The 19,905-nt window shown below is 35.2% G+C and overlaps 1 protein-coding gene across 9 annotated transcripts in view; it reads right to left on the bottom strand.

Moving 5' to 3' along the window:
• Nucleotides 1-19,905, bottom strand: part of NOX4 (NADPH oxidase 4) — a 189,392-nt gene that overhangs the window by 15,449 nt on the left and 154,038 nt on the right. For all 9 annotated transcript variants that reach the window (XM_081281667.1, XM_081281669.1, XM_081281675.1 and 6 more), the window contains 3 exons: nucleotides 16,970-17,051; nucleotides 2,298-2,417; nucleotides 501-609 (listed from right to left, as the gene is read on the bottom strand). In XM_081281667.1, coding sequence (XP_081137793.1) covers nucleotides 501-609; nucleotides 2,298-2,417; nucleotides 16,970-17,051 — 311 coding nt within the window. The remainder of the gene's footprint in view (nucleotides 1-500; nucleotides 610-2,297; nucleotides 2,418-16,969; nucleotides 17,052-19,905) is intronic.

Genomic DNA, 19,905 nt, shown 5'->3' with positions numbered 1-19,905 from the left:
TATAAGTAGAATAGTGAAGAATTCTTACTTTTACCTCTTTTAAAAAGTTAATATTTGAAATTTTTGAGGTTCTGGATAGCATATCAATAAGTTTTCTAATGGTCTTTGTACTCAAGATGAAGATGAGGAATAAAAGCTTTTGGAAACAACAATTGAATATGCAAGAGCATGCAAGAGCCTGCTGATGTTCCTCCCCATCAGTCTCCCCAGTCTCCCTTACCACCCCCAGCCATATGCAAACACATCTGTTAAACATCTTATGTTAATAATGGAAATGAATGTTTCTAAGTTAAAGTATGTCACAGATACCTACACATACTCACAAACACACATATCTAAAATGAAGTGTACCTAATTGTTAACAGATTTTATCTCTGATTTTGTTTAGGTTTAAGAGAATTTTTGCTTATCCTATAGCAAGTATTTCTTGCTTTTGTAATATGAAACAAAAGTACTATTTTTAATGAAAAATTGAAAAACCAAAAAAATGCTATTGTTACCTTGTTATACAACATACAGAGTAAATCTGCAAACCAACAGAAGGACTGGATATCTCTGCACACCCAAATAAAATACAGTCTTCTAAGCTTGTATGGTTTCCAGTCATCCCTTTAAAATAATACAACATGGTAGTTATTAGGATTACAAAACAAATTACAGAATCCTTGCATTCTTGAAAATCTGCTTTTCACTATAGCAAGCAACCAATAGAAAAATCAGTCATTTAAATTCCATTATCTGATACATCACCATTACTCTCAAATGAATGCAATTCACAATGTACTGACTCAAAGTCATGGCATATATCATTAATCTGAGTGTTTATGCCATTGAATATCATATGCATATCACCTGTTTCCATTTGAGGTCATACACTGAACTCTTGGATCAAAATAATATTTTCCCCCAACTCTTAGAAAAACAACTCCTCTATTTTCAGTGAATACTATCACTGAACAGGAGTCCAAAGTTCACTTGGTCTTGCCCTGGATTCCTGGCAAAATGAGCCTAAAGCATTCCAGAAATTTGGTTGTTTATCCCATTCTTAATAATCATTAAAGAAAGAGATTTCACAACAACATACTATGTAATGTGTTCCAGCAACTCTTTATTCCAAGTCTGGTTTCCTACTTATAACTATGAAGTAGACTGGAGGTTAAGAAAATGTTCTTCCTTTTTCATAACATGAAGTATCCAAATAACTTGCAATGTGTTGTCAGAAACAAATGGTTTCTGGCTTGGAATATGGTTATTTTTGTATGATCCTCCAAAAAAATACTGAAATTACATCTAGAAATAAAATACCATTCAAACACATCACTCTGGCTTATTATTTTTCATTGCTTCATAAAACATACTTTTAATGCAAATTGTATTTACTTGAAAAGTGAATAGGATAGATTTGAGCATGACTTCCTGCTGTCACATTGTGTTTTCAGGTTAATTAGTTAACTTTTGCTTATAATCCTAGAAGTAAAATACTGGAAGATTATTTCCTAGTTAGGCAGTCTCACCTTTGAAATTTCTTTTCTTCAGTCTATGGTCAATTTGCTAAGTAACAAACCAATGAATGAAAAGTCTCATAAAAGTTTTTCCTGACCATAATTCTACACTAGGTTCTGTCCTTCATTTCTATATTCTATTAAACTTTTTTCATAATTCTAACATTTTCTGAAATAGTTCTCTTTATGGTTTTCTCATTGGTTTATTTTTCACTTTTTTTTTTTTTAAAGAGAGAGTGAGAGAGGAGAGAGAGAGAGAATTTTTTTTTTAATATTTATTTCTTAGTTCTCGGCGGACACAACATCTTTGTTGGTATGTGGTGCTGAGGATCGAACCCGGGCCGCACGCATGCCAGGCGAGCGCGCTACCGCTTGAGCCACATCCCCAGCCCCTAAATGTAAGCTTTTTAAGTGCAGAGACTCCACTTCCACTCATTGCTGTGTACCCAGTACCTGGTAAGATCAATAGGGCACATGGGTATTCAAAAATATTTGTTGATTGAATGAATGAGTAGTGCCACTTACCAGTGATGAAGAATGTAGTGAATAACTTTTAAAAGTAAAAGGACAGAGGAATGAATACCTGTGATATTGACATATTTTTACAAGGAATATGCTGGGAGCTATAGACCACATGTTGAGAACCACTGAATTATCCTTTCCCTTAATTAGTAGAATTCCTTGAAATATGAGTGGAAAAAAATCTGTATGGAAGTATTTCATGCTAAACAAGAAAATGTCTAAAATATTGGAAGTTCTCTATTTAAACTGATAAAATGGATCAAAATGACATACAGCAAGGTGTTGAGTATCGATGCAAATGGAGTTACTCCAATGCCTCCAGCCACACAGAGGCTAACTTCATAGTTCAGAGATTCCTCAAATGGACTTCCAAATGGACCATCAATGTACAGCCTGTGGAAAAGGCAGACAAAGTTTGGAAAAATGAAAATAATTTTCCACGACATGTATCAAACAAGCATGCTGAATCCAATATCTAGGCATTTCAATGACTCAGTGTTTATTTCATTATTTCTAATAGATTCTCATAGCCTAAAGGAGTGAAAAAGGTTGTGTATGAACTGTTGATATTAAAACATATTTGTTTATAAGCATACTGTTTCTGAGGTAAAATTAGTTTTAAGTGTAAAGAAATGTAAATATGATCATGCAGCATCAGACAAGTTAAAGTTCTGGTAATATTATATTACTATATTTGACTAAATTAAAATACCAATTTACAATGTCTAAGTTCAATAGTATTTCCATTAATGGAGGCCCATAGGAGACCTTAAAACATTTACTATATAAATAGAAAAATCACGAGGAAGGTAAAGAATCTAACACTGCTTCTGAACAATCACAAAGGAACTATAGTTAGTCTTCTTGTGTTTATGTATTCAAATGTGTGTATATGTATGTTCATGTGTATGTCTGCAAGAGAAAACCCCATTTGTCTGCAAAAGAAATTGCTAATTATTCATTTAATACTCATATTCCCTTTCTTAGTAACAGAACATTAATTTTATTCAGGGAAGTAAAATCCCCAGCCATAACACTACATTTCTCAGATTCCATTCATCTGTTTTGGCTGCATGGCTGTGTTTGGGCTAATGTGGTACACAACGGAGGTGCATATGCAACAAATGGGAAATCCTCTTTTAAGAAGCTGTCTTAGCCGGAGCTTTCATCTCTTTATTCCTCTATCTGTCTTCCTCCCTGGTGTCTGGGATGTTGACTTTATCATCTAAATAGTAATCTTTGATGAATGCAGAATCATCATATTTTCTGTGGACTACCCAGTTCCAGGCATCTTCATATAAAATTAAGATAAACACTTATTTTTACAAGACATTGCTATTTTATATCCTTGTTTCCTTTATAAAAACAACTTTCCAGAAATTAGTAACTTTTCAAAAAAGTAAATTTATATGCATTATGATCCACGTGTCATTTATGGTTAGGAGTCACTGCAATAGTAGATCCATTGAGATTATGCATCTTTGGGTTCAACAATTAAGTGCTTGGAAATATTTATTAAATAAATAAATTGATGGACATTTCTTTGAACTCAGAGCTCTATGACATGTTTCTACCAGTTTTGCTGCTGATTTTCTCTCTTCCACTTAGGAGGCAACACTCCCCTGGCTTCTGTGGTAAGATTGGGTCGTGTGTCTAGTTCTGATCAGGGTGATTGGAAGCACTACTTGTTATTTCCAGAATGAGGCAGGAAAACATTATTTTCCTTCCATGGGAACTAAGAGTCATGAGTTGAACCAGAAGAGAGAAACAGACTGAATCTCTGAGCCATCACTCAAAGGGTGCTATTCTAGAGAGCCACTAGACTGACAGAAGACAGCGCATGAGCCAGAAATAAATCTGTTTAGTGTTTCTCCACATTTTCAGGGATACTTCAAGTTTAACTAACTACTGTAGCAGAACTTAGACCATCATGACTAATGCATGTCTTAAAGGGAAACTTTGAAGAGAACCACTTTAAAACATATAGATAGATAAATAGATAGATAGATAGATAGATAGATAGATAAATAGATAGATAGATAGATAGATAGATAGATAGATAGATAGATAGATAGATAGAGGTTGTGGTACTGCATACCTGTAATCCCAGAAGCTTGGGAGGTTCAAGCAGGAGGATAGAGGCTCACAAGTTCAAAGCCAGCCTCAGCAACTTAGCAAGGTCCTAAGCAACTTAGTTATCCATTCTCAAAAATAAAATAAAATTAAAAAGACTGGGAATATGGTTCAGTTGGTTTAATCCTGGGTACCAAATATTTTATTTATCTCTTTTATCTCAAGAAATAATAATCAAAGTTGATAAACTTAATGTAGTACTCTAAATATAGCAGAACATTAGTAAATGTTGATAGGTCACATAATTACAATATGTACAATACTTATTATATCCATTTAATCCACATTTTATAGTTTACCAGTAAACATGTACTTTGTAACCAATTATTTGTATGACACTATTTTTTCCACATTTTGATTGGTGCATTACAGTTGTACATATGATGGGATTTGTTGCTACATATTTGTATATGCACACAATATACAATAGAAGGATATAATTTGGCCATTATCACTCCCTAGCACTTCTCCTCTCACTCCCTTTCTCTCACCCCGCTCCCTTTCTTCTACTGATCTCCCTTTGATATTTTAGGAGATCCACGTCTACCTTTCTTATCTTTTTTCCTCTCTAGCTTCTTCATATGAGAGAAAATAAATGACCCTTGACCTTCTGAATTTGACTTACTTGGCTAATATGATGGTAACATGAGAACACTATTTTTGATTCAGAAATAAAAATGAAATCATATCTGCCCTGCAGAAGTTTTGCATCTTCATCTGAAAACCACATTAAGTAGGATGAAGGACAAAAAAAATTGCTTTAATGTGTTGATCTTCTAAGAGATGAAAACTTTTTTTTTTTTTTTGCTTTACTACCTAACCAACAAAAAATGAGAGGAATCATAGAAAGAAAGAAAGAAAGAAAGAAAGAAAGAAAGAAAGAAAGAAAGAAAGAAAATGAATCTCTATTCTACTTGTCTACTTTCCAACCAAAACACCTTCCCCAGTCCCCACATAGCTATTCTCTGATTCTCTGGTATTTTGAAATAATTTTGGACAAGGAGATGAGAACTTGGAGTTCTGTCCATTTAATAGGAGTGGGATCACAAACAAATTACTTGTCCTTGTATAACGATTTCCTTCATCATAAAAGGGTCAAGGAGAAGTAATCACACACACACACACACACAAAAAAAAAAAAAAAAAACCTGCTAAGAAACACAAGGGTCACACAAGGGTCACACAAATATCAAATGTTTTTCGTTAATGATACTAATGAGTGTCTACTGTATACCATTGAACCATCTGAGAGACCCCATATGAATACAAGAAATAGACTAAGTTCAGAGTGAGACAAGAACTATAGTGTGGAATTTGGTTTCAGTGATCTTAGAGAATCAGCTGTTCTTTATTTCAAATGCTTTTTAAATTCTTTTTAACCAATACCTTAAAACAAAAATTGTTAAGCACTAGTCAGGTACCATGAGATGTTTTGAACATGTATATATTATACAACGTTTAAATCAGGATAAACATATCCATATCCTCAAACATTTATAATTTCTTTATAATGTTTTTACTATAATAACTATAGTCACCCTACAATGATGACTATATTCACCTTACAATGCAATAGTACATCAAAAGCTCTATCTACCTGTAACTTAGTACTCATTGATCAACATTTCCTCATTCTTTTCTCTTTGTTACCCTCTCCAACCACTGGTAACCACCATTCTACATTTTTGCACAAGGTAAGAACATTTTTATTTTCTTGGAGGAAGAATGAGCATAAAATTACTAGTAGTTGACTACTTGGCAACACCTACTTTTTTAAGGAAGTCAGAAAGAGAAACAAAAATAACTTAAAAAACCATTTTTACATATTTATCTTGACTAATATGCAAAGTACATTACTTTTAATTTATGAGCAGTGACTTTATCCTAGTCTTTAAAAGAACTTATTACTATTCTCATGTATGTAACAAGATTATAGAAATTAAAGGCAGCTATTCAGTCTTGCAGCAATATGAGATGAGATCAACTTGAGATTTTAAATTTTTATTTTAAAGCCAATTAGGGAGTGCGGTTGTGGCTCAGAGGTAGAGAGCTTGCCTGCCACATGTGAGGCCCTCGGTTTAATCCTCAGAATCACATAAAAATAAATAAATAAAATAAAGGTATTGTGTCCAACTACAACTAAAAATAAATATTAAAACAAAACCAATTAAAATATTCCTCAAAGGATTATGGGTCTATGAAAATTCTAAGGAGATATTTTCTTCCCAAATCCACCAAAACATAAACATTTTACAATTTTTCATAATGTTTTGTCCCTGAAAGTAGAATTCATTAATATTTTCTAAATTGGTTCAATTGTATCATTGACCAAGACTGAATTGATTGACCATTTATATCAGAACTTCTCTCAAGTTAGAAATTCATCAGCTATGATAAATATAGTTAATTGAACTATATTAAAAAGATAAATGTCTAATCAGTAGTTCTTAAAATCCTATATTTCAATGCTTGTTACAGACTCCTCCCAAACACCCTAATAACATAATAAATTAAAATAGAATTTATTTAGATATCTGAGGAGTAAGATAGTCATAATTTTAAGGGAATACCCTTATTTTTAAAATTAGATAATAATTATACCAGTATTTCCCAAAAGGAATTCCAAAGAACAGCAAAGCGAGGAAAAGCATGTCATTGTCAAATCAATTTGGAAAATGTGTTAAACAGATATTTTAAAAATTGTTTACTTTAAAACATCTGTTATATAAAACTCCCAATTTGGGAGTTGATAGTAATATATCCACTTAAGAAAAAAAAAGAGGGGGTAGGTGTTTCCTACCCTTTCTTGCAAATGGTGGTGTCCATGAAACACAGTTCCGGTTGGTTAGATTGAAAAGAAATCTGGGGTCATGTTTCTGGGAAACTTCTTCAGAGCAAGGCCAACTCTTCTGTGTACCTTTTATGCCACTGTTCCTCCTGCTTCTCCTGCTTGGAAGGAGGACATACTGACAGAAGCTGAAGGAGTTATTTTGCAGTCATTAACTGTAGACACCTCAGATATAATCTGCTGACACTGTACCAACACCAGCCACCACTTATCTTCATACTTTTTGTTACATGAGAAAAATCAAACCCCAACATTTTCAAGCTATGTTTCTATTTTATGTAAACAAATGCAAATATACCTAATAAGCCTTTACCATGGAGACTAGCTCTATCAAACATTTAAAAATATTAGATACTCTTACTAATAATAAACTGTTCTAATTTATCTACATCAACTTAACATAAATATATAATTGTTAGGAAAATATTTGCTTCTCTTGTATTTTTTTCTGATAAGCTTTTATTTCAGAGTTCTTTAATTTAAAAAAAAAACTGAGACCTACCTCAGAAACCAAAAATAAGGTATAAACATTACAGATATTCTTCATTGAACATTTAATTTATTTTATCCAGACCTGTACTGCTTATTCTGCATACTTGCTCTCTCCTAATCCACAGAGTAATTTTACAGGAAAGTAAAATCTTTCCAAGTGAGTATGTCTAAAGTCTGAGGTTTGTATATCTAATGCTATCCCAGATGAGATTGCTGGTAGAGGTGAGGTGGTACAAGGGGTGATACATATATTTGTTTCTGAAATCATGGTTTAACTCTGATAGTTTTCCACTTGTCCAGAGCTTAAAATGGTTTTGAAGTTATAAATCACTTTTGATTAAATGGAAACTATTTCTATACAGGGACATTAAAATGGGAATTTTGAAATTTTTCTTTTACTATTATTATTTTTAAGTGTTGGAGATCAAACCCCAGGCTTCACACATGCTAGGCAGGTCCTCTACCACTAAGCTATATCCTCAGCTCAAGAATTAATACTTTTGACAAAGGAAGAACTTCAGTACACTTTCTCTCTCATCTGACAATCTGTGGCTCAAAAACACAACAAAACTTCCAAACAAACTAAAAATTCCCTAAAACTAAAATTAACTGAGTCTGAAAGATGTATAATAGCTGATTATTCAGGTAGGGGCAGAACCAGAAAAGTAAATGACTCTCACAGAACTCATGGAGAATTGCAAATGCTGAACTTATTCACTAGAAGGTTCACCTCTCCAGCTTGCTCATACTTCTCCACCACCTAATCCAGCTATGGCCTCAGTATGGCCCATCTGGAACCAACTCATCTGAGTCAGAAAAGAGTTACTCTGTCACTCAGCAATAATGTACCCTTGCTGCTTGCCATTAACCTCACACTAAGCTCTGAAGCAGAATCTTGACAACTTCAGCAGTGCTTCAGATTTTGTAGAATTGTTCAACTGAAGTGATCTTCTTGCTTTCCAGTTATGATTTGTGAGCAGCAGCACAAGGGCTGTAACTCACTAGCTTCTGAGACTAACTTCCTTCTGACATCTTACTTCCCTAGTCTTGCAAGTATCAATTGCATTGGGAAACCACCTATTTACATTCCACACACTGAGTAAGAATACTACCATTTTTAGTTCTCTCGCAAGCTAGTTATTGGAATATCACCTAGTACAAAAAAAAAAAAAAAAAAAAAAACTAAATTTAGGGATAAGAAGAGACAGTAATCTTTTAATGAAGGATGAAACTTTAAAAAAAAACTCTATTATGCAGATCTTTATGAGTAACTGTGCTTGTGGATACTAGCCAAATAACCCCACCTCACAAGGGCAGGTACACACTAAAAAGGGCTCCTTTCTGACATTCTGTTAATTGTGCCTCCTGACATCCTAAGACACCAATCTGATTGTCCATTTTAGTATTATGAGAGCATGCATCTTTTATTGCTTTCTATCTGAATAAAATTGCCAGCTAGTGAATATACTGGCCCCCTGTGGTGCCTTGGGTTCCTCTGTGGCTCTGTGATAAATCTATGAAAATGTAGATCTAATTATATTTCCCCTTTGCTTAAAATCCTTTCAAGGTTTTCCCTAATCTTTGCAAGAAAATCTAAATTTACTTTAAATTGCAGCCTAGGACCTTCATGAACTGGCCTCTGTCTACATTTCTCTTTACAATTTCACCCCTTGAGTGCATGTGCGTGTATGTATATGTACAATATGTGTATAAACACACATATGCTATCATCAGGCAGTTAGAGGCAATCCCTCAATGGCCCATGCACTTCCATGATCTCACATGCTCTTAGTTTTGTCTTTTAAAAATACCCTCATGATTTGGTCAATTTAACTCAAAGAGAAAATAAAACTTAATATAAATTAGGTGGAGAATTTCTGTTCTCTTCCAATAGAATATAGTGCATTTCTCTACCTGTAGGTGTAAATTATAGTAGTAATTTACCAACTGAACTTCTCTGTTTTTCCCCACTGTGTGGGAAGCCATTCTGACACGTGATTGGGTGACTCCCGTTAAGGGCCTGAGGCGCTTTGGCTATGTCGAAGCTTTCCCGACCCTTTCCTGATGAGAGAGCCCATCCGTGTGGGGGTGTGCGTAACCACTGACCCCGGGGACCCAATCACTGGCCCTGACCTTGGAGTGCAGCCCCCCCTCAACCTTCATTGGATGGAATTCTCCCCTGAATCTCTTGTTCCCCAATAAAGGGCTACTCCCAGGCGTGTTCGCTCTCTCTCTCTCTCTCCTGCTAGCCCTGAGTAATCCTTGCTGCCCTGCTGGGCGGTTAGAGGAGGGAACCAGAGAGGTGAGCCATCTTGGACCTAGCAATATAAATAAGGTAACTGAGTCTGTGTGTTTTATTTCGATCTCTTCTAACTAACTTTATGCCTAGAACCTCATTAATGAAACCATTGCGCAGGCCGCGTGGTAGACCACTGGACTCTAAGTGCTTCAAAGCCACATATTATGCCCTAATCACTTTTGTGTCCTGAATAACTGTGACTAATTCTGGAACATGGTAACTTATCAACAAATATTTCATGAGTGAATGAATGGAAGGATGGGTGCATGAATGAATGGGGTAGCACACAGAAGTAAATATGATCTGGGGGCAAGCAGATCTGGGTTTAAGAACCAGCTGTACTTTGGGTAAGGTATTTACTTACTTGAATCTCAGCCCTCTAATCTGTAAAACTGGGAAAATAATTCCACCTAACTCATAGTAAGTGATAACAATTAAGTGAAATAATGCACATATCACAATTCCTGGCATGTACTATATTCAGTATGTATCATTGTTATTTCTTTATTATTATAAATGAGAGTAACTTAGCTAAGTAAAAGTGCATTAAAGTTATGTATACTGAGAGAAACGGAGAGAGAAGGGAAAGCACATGGAAATAGTAGGAGACCTTCAATGATACATAAAATTATAAGAGGTTATAAGGGGCAAGGGGGAGGGGAAAAAAGGGAGAGAATTGAACAACAGCAGGGGAGGTAGAGAGGGAAGATGGGAGGGGAGGGGAGGGGAGGGGGGATAGTAGGGGATAGGAAAGGTAGCAGAATACAACAGTCACTAATATGGCATTATGTAAAAATGTGAATATGTAACAGATGTGATTCTGCAATCTGTATTTGGGGTGATAATGGGAGTTCAAAACACAACCTGAGTCAAATGTATGAAAGATGATATATCATGAGCTATGTAATGCTTTATAATCAATTAAAAAAAAGTTATGTATACTGGGAATGGAATGATAATAAATTATATTTCATGCTTTTATGTCAAAATTAATCTTATTATCATATATAAATTTAAAAGCCATTTAAAAAACTAAGTAAAAAAGATGATTATTTAACAAAAATTACTGAAGAGACCATGAGGATTTATAGAAGTGGGATTTAAAACTTTGTTAGGGAAGGAAAAGGAAGATAATTTGGAGAACAAATGAAATCTGGAAAGGTCATCGGCATCTGTCCAGTTTAAGGATATTACCCAACATTACCAGTTGAAGGCATTTTGAAGCGGCCAATTGAAAATGAGATTGGGCTGGGGCACTATTTTTATTGTCCAAACAATCAAAGCTGTTTTTTGGCAACAAACTGAATCAAAGAACACCTCTGAATTTTATAATAAATAATATTCTTCTCAAAACAGTTCTGATATTAGGCAGTTCAGAGAATGTGATCATTATAAGAACAAAGTAGGAATATTTTATTCCTGTATTTTCACAGTGGTATTTTTTTACATTCTTTGATTAAACCTTCCAGAACTATTGGGTCATGTTTTAATGGCTTAATTGCCAAAAGTGTTGCATGTCATTTGTGGATAAAATTATAGCCCATATCCTCAACCACTTTACAGATCCATGCTGCATTTATAAGGATATTTTATAACCATCCTCTATTCTAAATAGATTTTAAATCTAAATCCACTAAGAATAAGAAGTAAAACTTGTTACTTTCTCATCTCTTTCTCCCAATCTATAAATCATCAACATGCATTTTGTATTAAGTACACATTCTTTTTTTTTTCTTCTACACATCTGTCGCCTTCTGACATTCATGCTCTTGAGAATTTTCACAGAGCAATTTCTATCTACCATTATATCCTGATGAGAGAGAGAGATGTCCTAGGCTTTGTAAATAGGTCATTGAGAGCTCATGAAAATAAAAACACGATAAATGCACACTATTATATTTTAGTACAATGTTTCTCATAACCACTGCAGGTAGTTCTTTTTAAATGGTCTTTCCTTTTTTTCTTTTTTTTATTTATTGGATGTTCACAACATTACAAAGCTCTTGACAAATCATATTTCATACGTTAGAATCAAGTGGGTTATGAACTCCCATTTTTACCCCAAATACAGATTGCAGAATCACATCGGTTACACATCACATTTTTACATACTGCCATATTAGTGACTGTTGTATTCTGCTACCTTTCCTATCCTCTACTATCCCCCCTCCCCTCCCCTCCCATCTTCTCTCTCTACCCCATCTACTGTAATTCATTTCCCTCCATGTTTGTTATCCCATTCCCCTCATAACCTCTTATATATAATTTTGTATAACAATGAGGGTCTCCCTCCATTTCCATGTGATTTCCTTTTTTTTCTCCCTTTCCCTCCCGCCTCATGTCTCTGTTTAATGTTAAACTTTTCTTCCTGCTCTTCCTCCCTGTTCTGTTCTTAGATGCTCTCATTATATCAAAGAAGACATTTGGTATTTGTTTTTTAGGGATTGGCTAGCTTCACTAAGCATAATCTGCTCTAGTGCCATCCATTTCCCTGCAAATTCCGTGATTTTGTCATTTTTTAGTGCTGCGTAATACTCCATGGTGTATAAATGCCACATTTTTTTATCCATTCATCTATTGAAGGGCATCTGGGTTAATTCCACAGTCTAGCAATTGTGAATTGTGCTGCTATGAACATCGATGTGGCAGTATCCCTGTAGTGTGCTCTTTTAAGGTTTTCAGGAAATAGTCTGAGAAGGGCAATAGCTGGGTCAAATGGTGGTTCCATTCCCAGCTTTCCCAGGAATCTCCATACTGCTTTCCAAATTGGCCGCACCCGTTTGCAGTCCCACCAGTAGTGTACAAGAGTACCCTTTTCCCCACATCCTCGCCAGCACTAGTTGTTGTTTGACTTCGTCATGGCTGCCAATCTTACTGGGGTGAGGTGGTATCTTAGGGTGGTTTTGATTTGCATTTCCTTGACTGCTAGAGATGGTGAGCATTTTTTCATGTACTTGTTGATTGATTGTGTGTCCTCCTCTGTTAAGTGTTTGTTCATGTCCTTGGCCCATTTGTTGATTGGGTTGTTTGTTTTCTTATTGTCTAATTTTTTGAGTTCTTTGTATACTCTGGATATTAGGGCTCTATCTGAAGTGTGAGGAGTAAAAATTTGTTCCCATGATGTGGGCTCCCTGTTTACCTCTCTTATTGTTTCTCTTGCTGAGAAAAAACTTTTCAGTTTAAGAAAGTCCCATTTGTTGATTCTTGTTATTAACTCTTGTGCTATGGGTGTCCTGTTAAGGAATTTTGAGCCCGTCCCCACAATCTGTAGATCGGAGCCAACTTTTTCTTCTATCAGACGGAGAGTCTCTGATTTGATATCTAGCTCCTTGATCCACTTTGAGTTGACTTTTGTGCATGGCGAGAGTAGGGGATTCAGTTTCATTTTGTTGCATATGGATTTCCAGTTTTCCCAGCACCATTTGTTGAAGATGCTATCCTTTCTCCATTGCATGTTTTTAGCTCCTTTATCAAATATAAGATAGTTGTAGCTTTGTGGATTAGTCTCTGTGTCCTCTATTCTGTACCATTGGTCCACCCGCCTGTTCTGGTACCAGTACCATGCTGTTTTTATTACTATTGCTCTGTAATATAGTTTGAAATCTGGTATCGCTATACCACCTGATTCACACTTCCTGCTTAGAATTGTTTTTGCTATTCTGGGTCTTTTATTTTTCCATATGAATTTCATGATTGCTTTATCTATTTCTACAAGAAATGCCATTGGGATTTTGATTGGCATTGCATTGAACCTATAGAGAACTTTTGGTAATATCGCCATTTTGATGATGTTAGTTCTGCCTATCCATGAACAGGGTATATTTTTCCATCTTCTAAGATCCTCTTCTATTTCTTTCTTTAGGGTTCTGTAGTTTTCATTGTATAGGTCTTTCACCTCTTTTGTTAGGTTGATTCCCAAGTATTTTATTTTTTTTGAGGATATTGTGAATGGAGTGTTTTTCCTCATTTCCATTAAATGGTCTTTCCTTAAACTTTCTCTCCCTCACTGTCTCTCTCTCTCTCTCTCTCTCTCTCTCTCTCTCTCTCTCTCTCTCTCACACACACACACACACACACACACACACACACACACTTCAGGAACTTCACTTTTGCTTTTCTTTAGCATTTTTCAACTATTAAAAGGTGCACTTTTCAATATTTCATTATTTGTTATATTTCTCTTGATAACAAGATTCTAAAGATTATAGAGGTACTATGTTGACTACTTAGAAATCCTACCCCAAATCCAAACCACAGCCTACATTCACTAGTGAGCTATGAGTCTATATTGAGGTTTTACTCTAAAAAATTAACTCTCTGACATTACATAGCATGTGGCAAACAACTGCCTAAACTATATATTAGTTGATTCTATTCTTTATAATAGAATCTTTATCTAATGAATCAGTAAAATAACCAGAAAAGTGAGGGGGAAATCTCAATGTAAATAGGGATATTATGTCATGAATGAAAGAAACAAATTCTAATTGTCTGACTAAATTTTTGATTTTCCAGAAAGTTTTTTGTCACATTTAAAAAATGCATTGACTTTCAGTTATCTGCAATAATGAAAAATATCAGAGTATATGTTAGAGAGAACATAATTGAAAAAAAATAAGAGCATTTAAACCCACAGATAATCACTAATCAGGTCTAGATATACACAAATCTCTACCCATGCATACTTATCCCTTTGGCCCTTACCACAACTCTCTCCTCTTTTACTCAACATCCCTTACATGCCTGGACTCTCTGCTCCCTCACTCTTCCCTGGACAATTCAATACACCCTTGCCAAAGCACAGGGAGACAGAATTCTAATATCTTTTGTCTTACTTACACCTCCTAAAATTCTACTGTCAAACTAGACACTGAGTGGAAAGAGGAAAACACTTAATGTTCTATAATTTAAGTAAACTGTATTTAATCCAGAATCATTCATATAAATATCATGCAGATTCAGAAACTTTTAATTGACATGCTTTCAGAAAAAATGAAGTTCATAAAAATGGTAAGTGGTTAGCAAAACAGTGCCTCATGTTAACCTCTAGGGATAATTTAAAAATATCCAATACTAGTTCCTCCCCACATATTAACCAGAAAAGTCTGACAAAATTATCCTGAGATAGAACTTCCTTCAAATCAATGGATAACCTATTTTCCCAAGGTGTATAGAAACATGCAAATCTAGTTTATTCAATGTATACAATTTTTAGTGAATAATAAATGGCACTAGCAACTAAAATGGAGAATTTGCTACATGCCAAGCTTGATTCTAAGTATTTTATATTTATTCATTGATTCTTCATAACACCCTTGAGTGTTAGATGTTTTCTTCAACACCATTCCATATAGGTATAAATGAAACACAAAGGCAGTAGTTTGCCCTGGGACCAGCCAGATGTTACTGCAATCTATCATAGAGTCTATGCTCTTCCTTGCCATGAGATAGGGTGTATGATATCAGTTGATGACTTTTGTTCTTTTAATTTACATGTGCCAAAACAAATATCTTTCCCCAAAAGATATCCACTGAAGAAGCATTGCTGCACAGTATCTGATAATAATTAAAGCATAATTATTTGCTATAGACTGAAAATATGTGTCTACTTAAAATTCATAGTCTGAAGCCCTAATGCGATGGTATATGAAAATGAAACATTTGGAAGATAAATAGGACATTAGAATGGAATTAATGTGTAAGCCCTGAAGACAGCCATCTGCAAACCAAGAAGAGCACCCCCTCTAGCCACCTGATCTCTCAACACTTTGAGCTTACACTTCTAGCCTCCAGAACTGTGAGAAATAAATTCCTGTTGTTTAAGATACTCAATCTATGGTGACTTGTTATAGAAGTCCCACCTGACTAAGACTTTATCAGCAAAGTAATCTAAGACAAGAAGGATACATGCAGGCCAGTACAGTTAAGGAAATGAAGACAAACAGCACCAAATAGATTATCATCAGAGAAACCATTGTGACTTCCTCTTCAAGCAAAGATGACAGGCAGTGAGCCTAGGAGGGAGAAGAGTAGGCATTACCACATAATCAGCTTCTGCAAACAGGAGCCATATGTAAAAACGCTGATAGGCACATGTGATCACTTCAGGCACATTCATGCTTCCGTCAATCTATGCCTGAAGAACAATATATGCAAGGATATTCATGCATGTGCATGTCCCTGTGTACTATAAGGGGATTAGAGGTTTACAGCAAAAGATTAAGCTTGGATTAGTGTTTGAAAAGATGCATAAGCAAGACAATTAAGATCCTATACTTATTTTTGTTACTAGAATTGTGTTATCAAAGCTAAATAGTTGAGGAAAATTTCCCTCAGAAAATAAAGTTGAGTCAAGGAATGAGTCATGCACTATAGTGATTAGTTTGAGAGGGGATTTATATCGCAAACTGATTCTTTAACTTGGTGACCTCCTTTAATATTTCATATATAAGTGTCATCATTCTTTAGTTTGTTGCATACTAGCTAGTAAAGAGAAGCAGAAACTCACAGAAGGTGTTCCAAGATTCCACAGGAAGGATCAAGATTCCAGCATCCATCAGCCTCTAGGAAAGAGGATGTGTAATAAAAGGCCTGGCACTTCCTTATCTTTCAGGAGGATGAAGTCATATTCCTTCAACCAATAAGTACACTTGTAGCATATGAGAGAAGAAAAGATCTGTCCCAGATAAGAAGGATCGGAAGATTTCATTTGCCCCAGTAATAAAGATGGTCAAGAGAAATATGTAGAAATCATTAAAATCACATCTAACATAATTATTTTGAAAAACAATTGTTACAATATGAATGAATTCTCACATTTAAAGGACAGAAAATAGGAAAACAGATGTGGGATCACCCCCAAAATGTCTGTCCCATTGACACAGTATCAAGCAAAAAAGAAGCAAGACCAGATACTAATGCAGAGAGCTTAATGCCTACACTTGGCAGAAATTTCCCTGTCACAGCTGGGTTGCCCTTGGAAGCAGCTGTTTCTTCTCTAAACCATCTATGAGGGTCTCAAGACACTGTAGTGCAGAAGATGCCCTTGTAGGTTAAGTGAGATTACCCAGGATTTTTCAAAATACTGGAAAAATTTACATTTTATCTTTGCCTGCCCAAATGTCTCCCAGTGGCCCTTCCCTTCTCCATACCCAGCAAACTTCTGGTTCTTACTTGGGATAATTTCTAGACTGAATGAAGGGCACAATCTCAGAGTCTTGACTTGATGGAGGCAGTAGTAAATCTCGAAATCTTTCTGTCAAAAGAAAAATAAATATCAAGCTATGAAGAAATAAAAGTATCAAAAATAATTTCAAAATAAGATTACTTTCTATTGTTTTATTAAGATATTTTGATGTATGTCTTTTATTTGAATTTTACCCATCATTTTATATACTAAAGGGTATGTTAATTTCTCTTCAATAACTATATATACATAGTGATTAAATTAGTGCAGTCTGTAGTGCACTATATATGTATATACACATACAGTGATTAGAATAATGCAGTCCCTGCAAATACAAAAATAGAAAGTATTCATTATTATAGACTAATAAAGGCTTATGATTGAAAGGTTAGAGAAAACACATATAGTCAATAAACACACCAAGAGATGCACAATCTCATTTCTAACCTTGGCAATGTTAATTAAAATCACACATCATTAGGTAGCTTTCACATTACATGGCATTCCATTGTCAGAAATTAGTCTCATAAGACCAAGGGTTAGAATGGGGATTAAATAAGTTTTCAAACATTAATAGTAGGAGTGCAAATTGTAAATGTTTGCAAAACAATTCAGCATTATCTTTTAAGTTTAACTTTTCCATACATTATGGCCCAATAGTTACATTCCAAGGTATATATACTGTACAAACTTTCACATGTGTCTTTGGCAACAAGTAAGAAGACATTTACAACAGTACTGTTCAAGACAACAAAAATGGAAATGACTCAATTGCCCATTGAAACAGGAATGGACAATTTGTGCTATACTCATACAAAGGAATACAACTTGAAGTGAAACTGAATATTTACAAATAAAAACATAGTGAATCATACTAATATAATAGCAAGTGCGAAAAATATCAAGTATCATTTTTAGTTTTTTTTTCTTTTGCTTAAAACCTCATTATTGGATTGACATTGGGGACAAGGACTAAGCTTTCAGTAACAAATTGGCAACCCAGAGGACACAGGAGCAGTCATACTCTAGTTCTTTTGGACACTAGTGATTCTCCAAGGAACCCCATTTCCATGCTGAGAATGCAAGGTGGCTGGAGAACTTGTTGAGAGACAACTGCTAGAGATTTAGGTGGATAAGTTTCTTTGGAGCAAATGGGGGGGGGGAGCCCCAAGGCTCCTGTGAGTAAACAAATGGATTGAGGAATGTCCCAGCAACTGCCAAAGCTCCTTTTGCATCAGGAAACTCCCCTCTTCTCTTCCTGAATGATTCAGGCTGATGCATTGAGGTCCACTTTGAGAAAAAGGAAACAAAACAGTAAAGTCATGACCCCCTTGGCCACTTGATAATTCCCTTGGTCTGTATACTGAGACTCTTAATTCCATACACTGGTGCCTCTTCATGGGAACATTGGATCCCTCTTTGTGGAGACACCTGTGATGTGCCAGTGTAGCAATCATGTTTAAGAGGGAATCAAGAACCTAGGAATTTTTATTCCCTTCTGGTCTGTTTTTGGTTGTTGTCCTTAGGTTTAGTAACTACTCTCATTGTTCATATATATATATATATATATATATATATATATATATATATATATATATATATATATATCTGTTACTAGTACTTTAAGATATAGGAAATGCTGTGTTTGATCCTATCGGTGATCTCTTGGGAAAAAATCTTGATTGGCCAAGATTTATAGGCCACCTATAGATGTAAGCCTATCTAAAAAACAAAGATGTCTTACTGTAAGTATCTGGTCTTTGAATGGTTTTCTGTATTATTATAAAATCTCATATTTGGAGTTGGTGTGTCAGAAGTTAAGTAAATGGAAGAGATTCTGTCTGTATAGGTGTCTATGCAATTGCACAATAAGGAGTCTGAATGGTCAGAAACTAAATTGAGGGTGCAAAAGGCACTGCCTCTGGTATGCAAAGATAGTAGTACACTAGAAGAAAGGGTTAAGAAAAAATTTAAATCCTTTCAACCCTGTACAGGCACTCCCAGCACTGTTTCTCAGACTGGCCCCAGGAAGCTATAGATCATCTCTAGGGGCTAAGGGACACCTACCCTGGGCTAAAAAAAAAAAAAAAAAAAAAAAAAAAAAATCCCAGAAAAGCTTCCTGGGCTATAGAAAAATGGGCAAGGAGGAGCTGGCCACTGTCCTGCCTTATAGCCCCTTTTGCCCATGGGGTGGGGTGGAGTTGTGGAGGCTGCTGGCCACAAAGAATGTGGCAGTAGGCTCCAGCTCTATTAGTTTACAATCTGGGCATAAGAATGGTTACCTCTTTTAAGATCTGACAGGACACCCCATTTGGACAGAATATGTTCAACACTGGAACATAGAGCAATTCCTGCTGTGACAGTATCCCATAAAACTAAATGCATGAGGAGAATGGCAGGATAAACAACTGTACCCAGAAAAGAAAAATAAAAAAATAAAAATACTCCAAGCAGAAACTAAAACCAACCCATATTTTACAGGCAGCCTCTGCAAAGGGATCTTCAAGGAAGCCCTAAAAAAAAAAAAAAAAAAAAAAAAAAAAAAAAAAAAGGATGGAAAGGGCCTCCTCCATTGACTATCAATATGCCTACTATAAGAAAAAGGTCTGAAAGGAGCCTCTAGGTATAATTGACAGTGGGGATCTCACTGAAACTTGATAGAATTGTGATAATGATAAGAAAGAGAGGCCAGGCTCAAAAATATCCAACCTTTTGAATGCAAACCTGGAGAAAAAGGATTATTCAATCTCTCCTGTGATGAAATTTGTTGTGTGAATTAAATGCCCAGCTAACTTTCGTATGGATTGTTTCAGAATATGAATTTAAGAAATGGTTTGAAACTACAAAAGAGATAGAAGAAAGTTTTATGTATGGTAATATATTTTACTGTAGAAAATTAGAAGATTAAAGAAACATGGTAAAG

The sequence above is a fragment of the Spermophilus citellus genome (genome assembly GCF_964194105.1).
Source record: "Spermophilus citellus genome assembly, chromosome: 2".
Taxonomy (NCBI): domain Eukaryota; kingdom Metazoa; phylum Chordata; class Mammalia; order Rodentia; family Sciuridae; genus Spermophilus; species Spermophilus citellus.
Note: the sequence above shows the minus strand (reverse complement) of the source record. Positions and strands in the feature narration are given on the sequence as shown.